Genomic DNA, 16,542 nt, shown 5'->3' with positions numbered 1-16,542 from the left:
AAATGAATTCGCGCTATGCCAACGTCGCGGTGATAATTTAGACGTCACAGGTCTTAACGGCTCATTGTGCGCCGAATCTTGCGGACTTGTCAGTTGCATTCACTGCTAATGATATTACTTTAACAACTGTTTACTTTGTGGCCAAACCAGATGACAGGCTTAACCAATCTGTCATTAGGTTTCATTTGCGGATTTTAATTACTGTAATTAATAATGATGTTGTCTTTATAAACCAAACCTGTGACAGCACTGACTTGAAACAGCTCGACCAACTACATCACGAAAGAAGTCCAAGGACTGTGAACCCCTCCTGGTAGTCATGGCCAACTTCGAAGGACGAAACTTTCTCAAAGTTTTTATCTTGTTCTCTGTCTTCTTTCTTGATAAGAGTTCTGCTAAACTGAACGTTTTTCTAGATGCCCGAGAAGTCTCGCGTTTTCTCTATGGTAAGTAAATAAATTACTAGACTTGTGAGAGTAAACACGACTTTCTTTTGCATAATTTCTTCTATTCCACTTAGTTTATAAACACTGCGTGGCGTTCAATTTTGCAGCGAAAAAATGTAGTCTGGTCTAATCATCAAATTGTAACCTTAATGATTACAGAGACAAAATGAACAAGGTGTTTGTATTTGTACGAAAACGTCCTCAAGGAGGATTGTTATTTTAATTGTTTTACTTTGGGCCCTTGCAATACAACTGACGAATTCTGGAACGCTCGTCGTGGCAGCCATGATGGCCTGCGTTCTTCACCGCTGGGTTGATTGATTCAGATGAAAAGCAATCAATTTCAATACAATCCATTGCTTTCGTCAGCTCTTCAGAACAACATGAGATCGCCTTTTGATGACTTAGAGTTGTTATCGTTCCACGCAGACTTATCTATACGGTCGGAGACATCCGGGAGAGGCAGAGGAAGAGACAGGTTTAGACAATTCCGTCAAAAAAACGAGTCCCTTGTACCTCCCTCTTCGCTCGTGACGCTTTCGAGAAAACCACCTGCTCTGGTGATTTTCCCTGACTGTGCCAAATAGCTCTCTATTAAGACATGATTCCTTTTTAAAGTGACTCAGATTATGCAACGAGACCACAAACATTTCTTCTTCCTTGCATGCTGTGCAAATATGGTCAGTTAGCATAGTCTAAACATCAACCACATGTGGTGGCCAGTTGGACCTCAAAGTCATTTGACTCTTCCTTTTTTCGTCTGGCACGCAAAGGAAAGGTTAATACGGTGTCATTTTGGGAGGTCTTTATCCATAAACATTGTAAAAATGTTTCAATGTCTTCCTTTCAAACGACAATAAAAGGGGCTATATTTTTCATCGCGGAGGAATACGTAATTTGTTAGCAACCCACATTTGGAATGCCAAAAGTGGCTTATCGTGTAATGACTAATTTCGACTCATTTTTCATGTTTTAAAGAAAGAGTCTAAAAAACCGTTTTAGTTTTAACGATGTAACTGATAGTAAAATATTTCCTTTAATTCTTAAAATCTCAGTTGCAAGTTTTACCAAAGAACCGAGAAGTTTTGAACTGTGCATCAAAATCCAGATTTGAAACTCGACATTGGCGCCCCTACAAGAGGCTATTGCTATCAGTATAGCATTCTCCTAACGGTTAACAAAAAAGAGATTTTTTGCTTTTATGTTTTAAATCCTTTAGAAAGATGCAATAATAATTAGTGAACACAAGTACTTGAAGGTTAATCAAGAGAAAAAGGTTTTTAAGATCATGCATTCACGCACGAGCGATCTAAAGCTAATAATGTTTCGATAAGCTTCACCTACTGCCTTGTTATCGTATTACTTTAAAGCTGATCAACTGTAGAATTAGCTATAAGACTTGCTTTACGATGGACTACTGTATTTCAGTGCTCGGATATATTAAATAACCTTCTATTAGGCCCTCCTTTTCATTGTGAAAACAACCAGACATCCCCGGAGACATCACGATCCGTAATGTCTTGCGAGAAGTCCAACTTAGCTTCCCGAGGCCAGGGCTATTCTTCCATGCACTTTTACGCTCGATATTTCATGGAGTCACCGATAGGCTAAGTTCCGTTCCAATCGATGTCAGGAATAGCCCAGTAAAGACTCATTTTTTTACTATTTATCCCATCAGATCTGAACACGAACCTGTACCTCGTTCAAGATGGAATTGTGGCCCCCATACTTAAGACACCGATTTTGTCAAGCATGATCCCACCGATCGAACCGCACATCAAAGACCTGAAGTTTAGGTTCAACTCCACTGGAATGGTAAGAACCCCAGAAAATAAAACCGGTATCTTAATACTGCTACTAGGGTTAACCAAAAAGAAGATGATGATTAGGGTTGGACCATTCAATAAGGCATCCGTCAAGGGCTCAGTCGATGAATGGTTTTATATTATGGGACAATCAGATGCTTTCATATATTCTTTCAATGCTAGTTCTACGAATTTGGTGGTAGTGCTAGACAATATCCCCTAGTTGATGATCCCTCTTTATTTTTGCGTCCTGTTTGCTTGGCTATGTATTAATATAATATAATAAGGATATATTATGTGGTGATCTCTCTTCAGAAGTTGACAGTTTTAACGCTTCTGAATGACCCATCAGTGTCTTTGGCAAAGATACTATAAACTTCCAACGTCAAACACAGCCGTCGGTTAGGAGTTTTTTAAGAATATGTTTTTTTACTGATATAAAAAAGAATCACGCCCTGACTTTGAGAGTAACTTAACATCGCAGTAAATTCTGTTTTGCATACGAACTTTTTTTTTTTTTTTTTTTTTTTTTTTTTTTTAAATATAAAAAAAAAAAAAAAAAAAAAAAAAAAAAAAAAAAGAAAGAGGGAGGAAGGAGAAAAACCCCCACTACAACTCTTTTCCATAAAAATCTGCAGTCAGTTTGATGAATAATACACGAAGGAATGTAGAGTATATTTTGTGCATGTGTTCTTTAGGCCCAGGAGATTGCATCTTAGTTACTAGGAAAAATCGATTTGACCCTGACAGTTGGGCATCAGCTTTTCCAGCCTGACCTCTTCTGGGAAAGACAACGACATATTTGACAAAAACCCAGCTGAAAAATATCATTTCCTGCTCGAAGCTGTGCACGTCTTTAAAGCAAAACTTCAATGTTAGACAGAAAACCCCAAAAGTTCAATTTCATGCTTCTTTCATTTGATGTGGCTTTAATCAATTGAATAAGAGCAGAGGTGATTACTGATAAACAATTATCGGTAAACGAGATAATCGATCTTGAAATGTGACGGACTATGTTGAATTGTTCTTGGCAAGCTGCCCTACCAAAAATAAAATCTGTGGATGCCATAACGTAAACATCTCATGCGGAGTCGAAGCTAGGAGTCCAAGAACTTGGGTTTCATCAAAAAACATCAATAATGATAAGAGGACGTCTTTGGTTTCAAATGCAATTAAATTCAATTAGCAATGGGGCGTTAGTATTTAGTTTGAAGACTTAATAAAAATCCTTGATGTATTGTTTTTGAGCTTTTGCAATTATTGTTTTGCTAGGTAAGTGTTAAACAACTAACAAGACAGACAAAGAACCAAACAAAACAAAGGAATTGTGAGGATAAAAATGATTCATATCAACGAATATCGACAATTTCAAGCGCTGTTTTTGTAGCAAATGCCCAAGCAATGATAACCTTTGTTTATCCCACAAACACAAACATCGAGATAAGATTATTCTTGCTCACAAGCCAAGCTAACCGCCCAAAAGGTGATTAAGACGGAATCCACTAGGAAGTCGAGTAATATTTATAAAGTTGGACAAAAATCAAGTACAGAAAATAACCTTTCGATTCTACCCTTAAAAGGTAGAGTGTAAATCCGTGATAAAAAAATAGTCTGAGAAGATTCATTCACAATTCTCGTGTGCCTGTACTACAGTGATGACCGTTGTGAGGAGATTTAAGCAGTAAAAAAAGAATGGTGGAAAAATGTACAACAATTCTTATCGTCTGGGAATCGAAGCTGGGCAGCTCACATCTTTTAGCGACATGTCATGGAACTTCGAAATTTTGGTGTGTTAGAAGATTTTGATAGAATTTGAGCAGTTGCATAAGGTGTAATAGTTTGGTACATAATTGTCCATATCGGTCCTTGCGGATTCCTCTTAAACTCAATTTCTGTGCAATGTTTCCACTCCTCTGGATGAAGTACTAGAAATTTAAATCAAAGCCTGACAAATAATAAAATATAATTTGTAGGCTCATAAAGAGAAACTGCATGAATTAAATTAATTGTGGGCTTATTTCTATTTCGTTGTTGTTTTAAATGTAAAATCGTAGTTGGGATTTACACATTTCCTTGTAAAATGAACTCTCGGATCACATTCCTCTTGGGTCCGTTGTATTAGTTTTTCTTTTATTCTTCGTAGCAACTACCGGTTACGGTATAGTCAAGGAATCTCTATATGCCATTTTTTTTCAGGTACAATACTCTTTGAACTTCAAATCCAGCAATGAAACCATCATGAGACACCCAACGGCTAACATCCGTCTAAGTGGCTTGGTACCCAGGAAAACTAAAGGTAAGACTAGTATATAAACCCACAACACAGCTTTTGATTCTTGCCGCTTGCCTTTCAATCTAATGGAATAATAAAATAAATGTGGCACAGTCCAGTATAGTTCAATAAAGTATATTTTTCACTTTTCCTACTTGTGGAGTCAGGTTTAAATGTTTTCCAAAAAGGCAGTAACACGCAGTTTATGTCTGCACGGACATGACATATAGAAAAGTCAATCCGAAAATAACGATTTGATTTTGAAAGACAGTGGCCGAAAAATGACAAGAAACTATTTGGAAGTAAGGGTGCCTTTAGGATTGCAAGGAAAGAAATGGATTGTAAAATGGACAAACTTGAAACTCAAGGATCAATTCAGCCATATCATCTCATTTGTCAAACTGGCAATCGCCCTTTGGTATAAAGCTTTAGGTCTTCTTTTCCGCTCCTTCCCTCCCATCTGTGTGGGCTAACTAATTCAAAATATGTTTCGAGAAGAAATCAGTTCAGGCTTACTTGAATGATTGATAAGTGGAAATAATTACTTACTGGGAGGGTCCCTAAGATATCTTTTATTATTTAATACAAATCAAAACTAGCAAAGATAAAATGACTTTTCATTATGCGCAAAAAATTGATTAACGGATAATTATCAAGTGCTAATGAATGGGCGTCAGGGTCTAAAATTCCAACTGGGCGTTAACTCACACTAGCAAGCTTTCTGTATGTTTGCAAGGAAATCAGAAATTAGAAAACCGGACTCGTACAGATTGTATTCGACGCGTAGTCTACGTGCTATCGCCTGACAAAGAGAAGAAGACTAGAGAGAGTTTGTGTCATTGCGGCATAGTGTGCATAACCAGCACACTTCTTCAAACCTCTGCTTGACACAGAGTTACTCCATCATTAGAGTCACTGAAAATGAAGCGTACAGCCCTCTAGGGAGTATCAAAGTGCGTTTATCTACACCAATGTGCACCCATGAGCAGAACTTCACCCCAGTAATCACGAATATAAGTCGTATTAGGCTAATAACCATTGTTAATTAGCAATTACTTTGTCATACAATCATTTTCCAATCGGCTTTTTTTTTGTTTTAAAAGCTAATTGAAAAATCCACATAAATCCATGACATCTTGGATACAATATAGTTTAATACACAATGAAACAAATTGTTGTTGCAGTTCATTCGTGAACTGACCTTTATTTAGGTTGTAGATGGAATCCCGGTTATGGGAAATCCAAGGCAATGAGTATTACAGGTGTGTAGTCGTCTGCTAACGATTTATAACTTACTTAAGCTCGAAACAGTGGATTCTCCCTCGGTGCCATACATTTCTTTTAATAATAGTTCTAAACTTAGCGACTGAATTATCAAAAAAAAATATTACCTTGTTAAAGATTTTTCTTGGAAATTGAAGCTGTTAGGGCGTTAGGACTATTTCACCCTCCCTGCAAGCCCTTAAGAATTTATCGACAAAATGCTCACAAATCATCACCGCGAGAAATACAAAACCAAGTAAATTCTTTTTTACTTCCAGTTAAGGCGCGATGGTCGACAGTACAGTGTTTCGCAAATCAGTGCCACATTGATGCCAGTTAGGCTCATTTTTTTTGCCTTTAATTTTAATTGAACTCTCTCCTGCTCAGCTTTAGAGATACTGGAGTATGTGTGTTCTTCGCCTGACAGGCTCCTGTCTCACGAACGCGAAAAGCACTTTTCAGGTCCAAAAATTTGAAATGAATGACTGCGTTCACTTATGTGATGGTACACTAATAGTAGCCCACAAGAGGTGGTTTTTAAAGCAGCAATTTAGAATGCTAGCAAGTTTAGGCGCCCAATGAATACAGACTATCAATTCAATGTATGCCATTGACTGTCTAAGACACACATTCACAATTCTCGTCACCGCCGTCCTCGGCGCGCCGTGTTGGCGCTTGTCCCGCCTTCTCTTCGGGGTGTGGTCTTGCGTGTCCGGGTGTGGGTTGGTGGCCCACGTCACAAAAGGTGGTTTTCAGTGGGGCCGCTCTCAATTGATAAAAATGGTTTATGAAGAAGTGAATATTAAAAAGTAGAAGAGTTTAAAAGTTAAATGAAAAAATGAATATAAGTACAAGGTGTAATTGCTATTGAGCAGGGTGTTCCTTTTAATGGTGCCTCCTTTCTTGCTGGTGAGGCGTGTCTAAATATGAAAGCTGTCTATTGAACACAAGGGCAACTTCACAATTCTGGTGAGTGGAGGCCTTCACTGGCTAGCTCCACGCGTGTGGCATGTCGTTCGACATAACAGGCATTACAGCCCGCACATGCAAGACGGAATTGTTTTTAACGTCCATAATGAACAAATGTATCTAAAGGAGGATCCCCTAGTGGGAAGAAAATAGTTTAATAAATTGTTCCACGCCCGGGGTTCCATGCCAGTTTGACGGAATGCATTTTAATTGCATATCTTGTTGTACTCATGCAGAATAAATCTATTCCATATGTTTTAGTAATTATGTGTCTGAAAAGACTGCACCTGATTACATATAATTGACTAAGCAGGCATGTAAGTGAGGTCATTTTGGACGTCTGGAAAGTAAAACATCGCCTCGGGGAACGTTAATTATAGGGGTTGGGTCACTAAATATGCAGGGTATGATAGAATTCTGCTTTGAACTGAGACAAAGAAAACAGCTTGCTTAAAAGAAATACAAAACTCTCGACCTTGGCATTCATTGACTGTGAACCAAGCGAGGTATGCAAAAATAATATTCAGTCCATTGTTATTATAATATTTACTCTAGTTTATCACTTATTAACCGCTAGCATCTAAAAGTAAAGAGTTAAGCTCATCAGAACAGCCAAGGCAGAGTACTACGATCAGCTTTTTTAACTTTTCTTCAAAAATTTCGCCAAACAAACACACAGAGGAGCCCAATTCTTGAAAGTGATTTAAAGACCTTTACCACTGATTTACTGATTTAAAGAGAAATTGAAATAACAATTAGAATTTCTTGAACGGAAAAATGGCGAAGAAAAAAAAAGTGAAAAGATCTTGTGTTTTTGGCCAGTTGGTAATCAGTATTTGTTAACAAGTGGCGTTTCAGCGAGACAACAAAAGAGCCGTTACATTTTTTACGTTTTATTTTTGGTTGGCATTAAACATGTGGTCCGGGCAACATCATTAAAACTTTAAAACAGAATGCATTGCTTCCTCTACCCACTTACGGGCTAGGTCGAGTTAAAATTCAGCCTTAATACTAAAAAGTAAAGTCTGTCTCCGAGCCATGAGGCCCATACAGCCGGAGCTTATCCCGGTTTCCGTAGCATTAAGCGACTTGGAGTATTGCTACTCCCCCCTGGATGGGATGCTAGTCCATCGCAGGGTTACCCCCAGCAGGAAATTCGCCGGTACCGATTTATACACCTGGGTGGAGAGAAGCACTGTAAGAGTAAAGTGTCTTGCCCAAGAACACAACGCAGCGCCCCGGCCAGGCCTCGAACCCGGGCCGTTCGACTCGGAGTCGAGCGCGCTAACCATTAGGCCACCGCGCCTCCCAAGGTCTTAATACTAGTCCTGTAAAACTACACGAGGCTCAAGGTCTTCTGAAAGTAATGATAGCCGAGAACTGAACTGATTCATTGGAAAGGAAAACATGTGCAAGTTTTAAGAAACTTTTCGTCTTCATTGTTGACAACAGAGATACACTTGTTCACTTTGCAAGGGGGTCTTAGAACATCTCAAATTCGTTCTTCAAGTTGCGACAGCGTACTGAGAGATTGAATTGAACAATACCACTCGAACGCCAGGCGAACGTACTGCTCAATAGCTGAGGTTTAAGTGGTCACACACTAAGGTTTAATCCATAGAATTGAAAGTTACAAGCACCCTAGAAAGCAGAATAAACAGTATCGTATGAAAGAAGTGTTTGTTAGCTTTCACTTGAATGGTCATATACACTAAGGTTCAATCCAAAGGCTTAATTTTAAAAATACACTTTATACAGAAAAATAAACAGTACTACATAAACTTTCTGCTAAAAAAGCTTACAAATAAATAATCACAAACTAGGGTTTAATGTAAAGCATTGCTAAAATTGAAAGTAAGAAGTAAATACACAGTACAATACTAAGTACCACATAAAAATACTGCTCAATAGCTTTCAATTGAATGGTCACACACTAGCGTTTAATCCACAGACTTAAAAGTTAAAATCGCATTAACTCTTTGAGGTTTGACTCTTGGAGTAAAAATGTAAAGGTCAGAAGAAGCTCTTTGACGTTCTGTGACTCTGGTTCTCCTGGGGAAAAACAAGTTAAGCTAATTAAAAGCTCAATATTTAAATCCAGAAATTAATTTGCCTCACGCCTCCCGCAAACCCACTCTTTGCTCTTGTCTAAACAAACAAGTGTCTCCCCAATGCAAAGAGATAGAATTTCCCTTCCTTGAGAAGTAAAGGTCAGGTTTTATTTATCGTTTTTTTTTCTCGATGCCTGCAGTGAATCGCATGACCTTCTCCTAGCAAGACTTCGTTCTTTAACTTAGAGAACATGGCACTAACATTATAAAGGTCATGATTTTTTTTTTCATTTTCAACTGTGCCACTTTCATTTTTGTAATCTATTTTACAATTAGGTCGTCTTTGTCTCGTGTTCCCAACGGGTCGAGTGTCGCAACCTCAAAGGCAACAGTTTTAACCAAAAGAGACTCTTCAGTCTACTTGTTTTAGTACAACCTGGTGTGAAAAAACAATCCCAAGAGATTTTTCTCTACGCGCTCTCGATTCTAATTGTATCTCATATACCGCTATTTCGAGAAAGGTTGTTGGAAAAAAGCAAAATGTACAAGTTTGTATTTTTGCACGTGAAGAAGAAGAATTTGTTTTTCCTCTCAGGAGGCCTTTTTCTGTAGCTTTACTTTTACTGTCGTATGTCTTTGACATTTGAAAATTCTTCTTCGATTCAGCTAAAAGTACCTTGTTTCCACATGTCTGAAGAGAAAGAAAACATGCAAATTCGTGTTTGTCATGTCGTTATAGCTCGTTAGTATTCAGCACATGCAGTAGCTCTCTTCTTCTACCCATACTACCTTTCGGTCCTGTCGCGTGCACTTTTGTGTTTTTTCTGACAACCTTTCTCAAAACAACTGTATATTGTTGCCTACCATTCGATAAACATGCCAGCTTAGCCAATCATATTGCGCGTTTGTCAGCGTAATAAAAAAGGTTTATGCATCCTTGCTCCTTCTGGGGACCGCCATCCATTGCAGGTAAACGACAGGGAGTGGTGGGGGGGAAATTGTCGTCGCTTGTTTGACATGTACGGGACTCACCACGCTTGCCCCGATTCTTTGGACACATGAGAATTCCCGTTGGCCGGGTTCCCCAGACCGGAAGTTGGTGTGCATCGTCGCTGCATAAAATTATTTATTTCTACAAATAAATAGATTTAAAACTGACTTAGAAGCAATTTTACTGCTGCTTATGACTGTGGTTTTTTACCCTTTCCGGTTAAATCTTAAGTCGAGCCTTGATATCGATTTTTGAATTGAGTGCGGAAAACTTGAGAAAAAGAGGATTTGTATATTGTTATTCAATCTTGGATGAAAGCTAATCTGGTCTTTAATAACCATTGCCAGGATGGAACTAAGACTAATGACCCTTTTCAACTTCTGGGGGAGGTGGGGCGGAAAATGTACTTAAGAAAAAGAGGATTTGCACGTTGCTCATTTATTCTAGAGCTCAACGCTAATCTTGCTTTTTAAGAGCCATCGCCAGGATTAAAACTTTGATATATTCTTTTAAGATTGTTTTTGTGCCAATCGTCTTAAAATATTAAAGTTGTGGTAAAAAATGGCTCCTAGCCGGAAGAGTTATCAACTATACAGAAAGGAAGTGTTACCAAAAATCCTTTCCTCCCAATATGATGAATAATAACGCATACCAGGAGCCGAGCTTATACAAATTGAATTTATCGTGCACTTTTGTAATAGCGTTGGGAAGTAGTTATGTGTTTACATGTAATAAAATGGTTTTGCGTTGCCGGTTTCATGAGTGTTATAATTGGCTCAAAATCTTCGTGTTAATTGTTCTAACAGCATTAAATTGGTAAAGTTTAAACCAAAACCAGCATTCAGTTGGCGCGGACGGCTTTCCCAGCCCTTGCGCGTTCTACACTGCTTACAAGTCATTGGCTTGAGTTGTTTTATAACGCTATTAGTGGTCGAAAATCTTTGGGAAAGCGATGGGTAAATAACTTGCATTTGGGCACAAAAAAGGAAAGTTGCAAGGGCCACACCGTCTTTTTTCTTGATATCCTGTAGAGTGTAAAGGTAGCAGTTTACCTTGTGATTAAATGTTAATTAAATTACCAGTGTGTTAAATCTTATTCAAGCAGCTATCTAATTATTCCCCAAATGGCATCGTAAAAAGAATAATTAACACGTAACATGACTGCAAGCAACCGTCCACTACCAAATTGAACTTGGTCAACGGACAGGTCCCATTTAGTAGGTCTTGGAATTTTTATCATCCAAATCACAGGGCACAGAGGAGTCAAGTTTGTCCGCAATTCAAAATCTCTACCGTTCAAAACAACCGTCAAAGCGATCGTTTAAAAGCGTACGTGATATATACAGCGCCGTCATGCGATACTTGTTTACAGATCGTCTGGTGATATCGTATTGTGACAATGGTCGCCTGGGGCGAAAAAAATCGTCGCCCGACTGCTTGTCTCTCTGGTACGCCCACAAACATTGCTGTCTGCGGATGTCGCATGAGGGTACGAATACGATATCACCAGACCAGACGATCTGTAAACAAGTATCGCATGACGGCGCTGTATATATCACGTACGCTTTTAAACGATCGCTTTGACGGTTGTTTTGAACGGTAGAGATTTTGAATTGCGGACAAACTTGACTCCTCTGTGCCCTGTGTCCAAATTGGACGTTACGTAGTCTTATAACATATACTAATTCTGCCAACTGTTCCATTCTTCTCCAGTTTTCCGTGTGAAATTCCCATGCACGGGCAAAGTAACTGGAGGGGCCTTGCTGACGATAAACATCAGCTTCGTTGACGTGGCCGGAAGTGGCATATGGGGCCCGCTTAGCCTCACTCTGAAGCGCCAGTGCGTCTCAGGTAAGTAAACAGGAAATGAACAAATGAACGGATTGAGTACGTGTGCATGAATAGATGAACGTAGGTGACGCTTGATGAGCAAAAAAGGAAGGAAAGTGGAACAAATGAAACGAATGAAACAAACGAATGCACATATGAGGGAATGATTTATTTTTGGTTTTTATCAACTTCAAAGTGAATCACAAGAATAGACATTGATTTAATAGACAGCGAATTATAGCAAAAGTAAAAGTACTTGATGGGCCTGAAACTGCATTTTTCGCGCATTTTGACATGACTTACATAACGTGTAATGATCACGATAATATCTAAGTGTGCGGTCACCAAGCTGAAAAATTAAACGATCCGCCATATTGACAATAACATTTTACATCAACCTGGGGAAGACTAGTAAAACTAGTCGAAACGTCGAATTTTAATTCTAACATCGGTAAACCTGGAAAACATCTCAAATTTTAACTTTTACAAAGAGGAGAAGTGAAAGTTTCAGAAATACGACGAAGAATAACAAAATGTAAAAGAAATAAGATTTGGAGAAAGAACTTAAATAATTTTATTTATTCATCTATACAGACAATGAGGACTGGATCAGCCCAAGGCACGAGAATTCAACAGAACCCGGTGGAGTTTATCCGCTTCCACCTCCGCAAATCTGTAATAAAAGATGCAGCAACAGACATGTCATGAGACGATTCTGCTTGAACGATTTTGGTAGGTGGTCATGGCATCCTACTCCTCAAATTTCATCGTCATCATCATCATCACCATCATCATCATCATCATCATCATCATCATCATCATCATCACAATCGTCGTCATCATCACCACCACCACTACCAATACCACTACCACCACCACCACCCACCACCACCACCACCACTCATTATTATTGTTAGTAGTATTTCCTTACAATACCAATCCATCGTCAGAAAAACAGGGGTCCCTGAAAAAAGTCAGTATGCTGGCTTTATGTAGCACCTATCCCCTAGTAGGAAAAGTAATCTTTGTTAAGCGAGGGACCCACTATATAAAGTGACCTAACTGTTCTCTCCGGTCATTCGTAAACGAGTTCCACTTTAATACACACCAAACGCGTCAGTAATATAACCTGCAAAGTATTAATTACCATGCTTTATTATATAGAATGCAGTGCTTTAGCGAGTGGTAGCAAATCGAAAAAAATGGTATCCACACATGTGTGGATATCAATGGTATCCACACATGTGTGGATATCATTTTTGACCAATCATCTCGCAGTTTGCCACGTTTCATAGCTCAATGAGCCAAAGTTTATCGATATTAAGTCGAAACATCTTCGGGGCTTTCTCGGCAATCTTCGGTTAGCTTCGGAAATTTTCGGAAAATGTTCGGAAACATTCGTACGACCTTCAGACAACATTTTGAAAATCTTCGGAAATCTTCGGTAAATCCTCGGAAATCTTCGGAAAATCGCCAAAAACATCGTAATTAGTTGGTCTATATAATAAACAGAATATTACATGGTTGCTTGGAGATATGAAATTTATCTTCTCGTGTTCAAAACCGATATCTCACTCGTTCGCTGCGCTCACTCATGAGATATAGATTTGAACACTCAAAGATAAATTTCATATCTCCGTGCAACCATGTAATATCCTCTATATATCAAAACTATACCGGATTTATTTTGTTTCTGTCGTTTGCTTTCCAGTAATTAAAGCCCGGATGGAGTCTGAGATTATGAGAAACGGCTTGCCTCGTTTACGAGTTCGCATAATGCGCACGTACAAACAGGGAAAGGTGAAGATCAATAACAAAACCCAGCTAATGGAGAAAAGAGGCCAAGAAATCACATGCAGCTGTAGCAACCTGAATGCCAATAAAGTGTACTTGATCTTGGGTAAAGAGGATAAAAGAAAACGTGTGCTGTATTTGGACAACTTTTCGACAGCACTGGAGTGGAACAAAAATGGAAAGTCGTTCGTCAGGGCTTACAGAAAGAAAACCTCTTGTCCTGAGAGAAGGGCGTCTTAGAGAAATTATTTACCAGAACAAACAGACTCTAGACAGACTAGAAAGTCGTTATTTAGGAACTGTATGTACGGCAAGTGAAAATGTTTGCTTTAATTGTTATTGGCCGCGGCCGCACTTGAGAGTTAACTGGGTTAATTTTTTAGAAACCCGGTTAAAAATTTCCACAAAACTTAACTAGGTTAAAGTATGGTTACCAAAACTAACTCGGTTAAATATTTTTAGCGGCCGCATTACGATCAGACCAGACTGAAGTGATGTCATGAATAAGCTATTTGAAAACAAGCAAAAGCGACCGGCTTTCATGATTTTATTACTTGCTCATTTCTTCTCCTGCTTTTAAGATTTATTTCAATGCATTCTCGGCTTACACCGCTCTATTTTTTCCGAATGCGTTCTACGCAAATTTCAAGCCCAGTTGTTTCGAATATGTTGATCTTCAGCAGTAGTTCTAAGGCTCATCGCCATATCGAAATCGCCTTCAAGACCTTCAAGTGCACGTTTTTCCAAGGAATCGGCGAAGAGACGGAAGAGATCATCAGAAACCATGAGAGCCCTGTCTGAGCCAAATAATCCGCATTTCTCTGGTGGTTCTAGAGTTTCTTAATAGCAAAGGAATTATAGAAATTAGCCACGAATTGTGTCCGAACGCCATGTTTGCGTGTGATGGAAAATAATATCTTCTCTTACATGGAGATGATTGACACATTTGACAAATAAAACAATAGTTGAATCTGATAAGAAACCGCTAACCTGGTTAAAACGACCCAAAAAGGTAGTTTAGAATTAACCTAACCCAGTTAAAAAATCTATTGTTCTTTGATTAATTTCCATGGGAACCGCTAACCTGGTTAAGAGTCGGTTAACTCTCCAAATACGCGGCCGCACTAGACGTTTTTTAACCCGGTTAATTTTAATTGATTAATTGGAAATAACTCGGTTAACTCGCCAAGTGCGGCCGCAGCCATTAAGTCAAGTTGATATAGCAACTGAGTTAAGCCACTGTAAAGTTTTTGTAAGAGCTTTTTCTAACGATATTAAATACATGTGTGTTTGTAAAGATTTTTTAGGACTCAATCTTTGAACTAAGTGCCACAAGCAGGAAGACAGTGCCACTATGTTATTTTTGCTTACTGGTTGACTGACTGACTGACTACAGTAAAGAAAGAAATTTTTGTGCCTTAACAAAGGGAGGATTGGTAGAAAAAAGTGTAAGAAAAAAAAAAAAAAAAAAAAAAAAACGACTGACTGACTGACTGACTGACTGACTGATCATGACTGACTGACTGACTGACTGACTGACTGACTGACTGACTGATCATGACTGACTGACTGACTGACTGACTGACTGACTGATCATGACTGACTGACTGACTGACTGACTGACTGACTGACTGACTGATCACTACTGCTGATGCTGCTGACTGACTGACTGACTGACTGACTGACTGACTGACTGATCATGACTGACTGACTGACTGACTCACTCACTGACTCACTGACTCACTTACTCACTTACACACTCACTGTTTATAAGTGGTCAATTACGGTGGGTCTAGCAATCTGTTACTTTTTTGACATAAGTTCCCCATTTAGATTTTCTACATGTATGTGTAATATAAGAGGTAGCGCTGAGTCAGTACTCTTGAAATGTAACAACATATTAACAAGAAAACTAGTCCAACAGTTGGTTTAGTGTGTCGTCATGCCAAAAAATGTCACTTAGCAAGGTTACGTTTCTTAGCAACCTAGATGTGGAAGACTCGATTCCACCCTTAACGAGCGTTTGTTAAGATATTTTTTAATTCTTTACCATTACAACCCCTCGAGGGAGAGGGGGAAATATCCTTATACAAGATAAATAGGTATGTCGGATATGGCTTTTGAGTCGTTTTGGACTAAAATATACACGGAAAAAAGATAGTATATATGATATTATTAAAAACTTGAAATGGTATATTGCAATTCCTAAGTTTTGATTGGTTTACAGGCAATGATATATGAGCTCATATTATACCATTGACCACAAATGTGGTAGCCGATACGTGTCAACGGTAATAGCTGGGGAGTACAAATATTGCAATTCTTTGGGCGTTTATAATAAAACAATTATTTCACTCGCGCTTGTTGGATATGAGATCGTTATAGCAAACTTGTTGGCCATCTACTATCTCATTCCAACGCGAGCTCGTGGAATAATTGTTTATGGTTAATGGACGATATGGTCTATAATTGTGTTTAGTTTATTGAAGAAACTTATTTCTTCCTCATTATTAAAACATCGGAAAATAGTAATCCGTCCTCAAAGGGCGGAAGCCATTCCTGGGTAGCTGAGATGGTAATGTCCAGACACATGTACTGATGTTTTTGAGGTCTGAATTAGGGTAACAAGTTCTGGGTTAACCTGAAATCATTCCCCCCCTCCCTACGTTTAAGGTTTGGGTCAGTCTGAAATTGGGCATGAAAAAAAATCCCCTAGTTTGGTTTGAAATAGACCAACTGTTTACAGAAGGAGACCACACAAACCCACCAAAAATGCCATTGGGGAATACCTTCCCTCCCCTTTACCTAGTAGCATAAGTAACCGTATCGGTGACGCTAAAGTGTAAACTGCAATTACATGTAGTTTTAAATAAAAAATGTAAAATAAATCGCACCCGTGCACATATTCTAACATGCAGTTATTGGTTATTCTGTGTGAAAGATTCTATTGACTTTCTGCGAGTGTTTAAAGGGACCGTGTCACGGATTTTAGCCAAACTTAGGCATAGGAAATGACCACCAAATTCGTTTAAATATATAAAATAACATCTTAAAACAGTGAAGGAATATTTGAATAACACACCAAATGCAAAAGAAGGTGCGGATGGCCAAAAGTGACGAA

At 38.7% G+C, this 16,542-nt stretch overlaps 1 protein-coding gene across 1 annotated transcript; it reads left to right on the top strand.

Moving 5' to 3' along the window:
• The first annotated feature begins 251 nt into the window (after nt 1–251).
• LOC144661735 (uncharacterized) lies at nt 252–14,807 on the top strand. The gene is made up of 6 exons (XM_078522559.1): nt 252–446; nt 2,125–2,261; nt 4,448–4,547; nt 11,511–11,648; nt 12,222–12,359; nt 13,339–14,807. The coding sequence occupies exons 1-6, from the start codon at nt 320–322 to the stop codon at nt 13,659–13,661; spliced, it is 963 nt and encodes a 320-aa protein (XP_078378685.1). The 5' UTR covers nt 252–319; the 3' UTR covers nt 13,662–14,807.
• Nucleotides 14,808–16,542: the final 1,735 nt, after the last annotated feature.

This window comes from Oculina patagonica, chromosome 1, assembly GCF_052425735.1.
Source record: "Oculina patagonica isolate OP01 chromosome 1, crgOcupat, whole genome shotgun sequence".
Taxonomy (NCBI): Eukaryota; Metazoa; Cnidaria; class Anthozoa; order Scleractinia; family Oculinidae; genus Oculina; species Oculina patagonica.
This window is presented reverse-complemented; position numbering and strand designations above follow the sequence as displayed.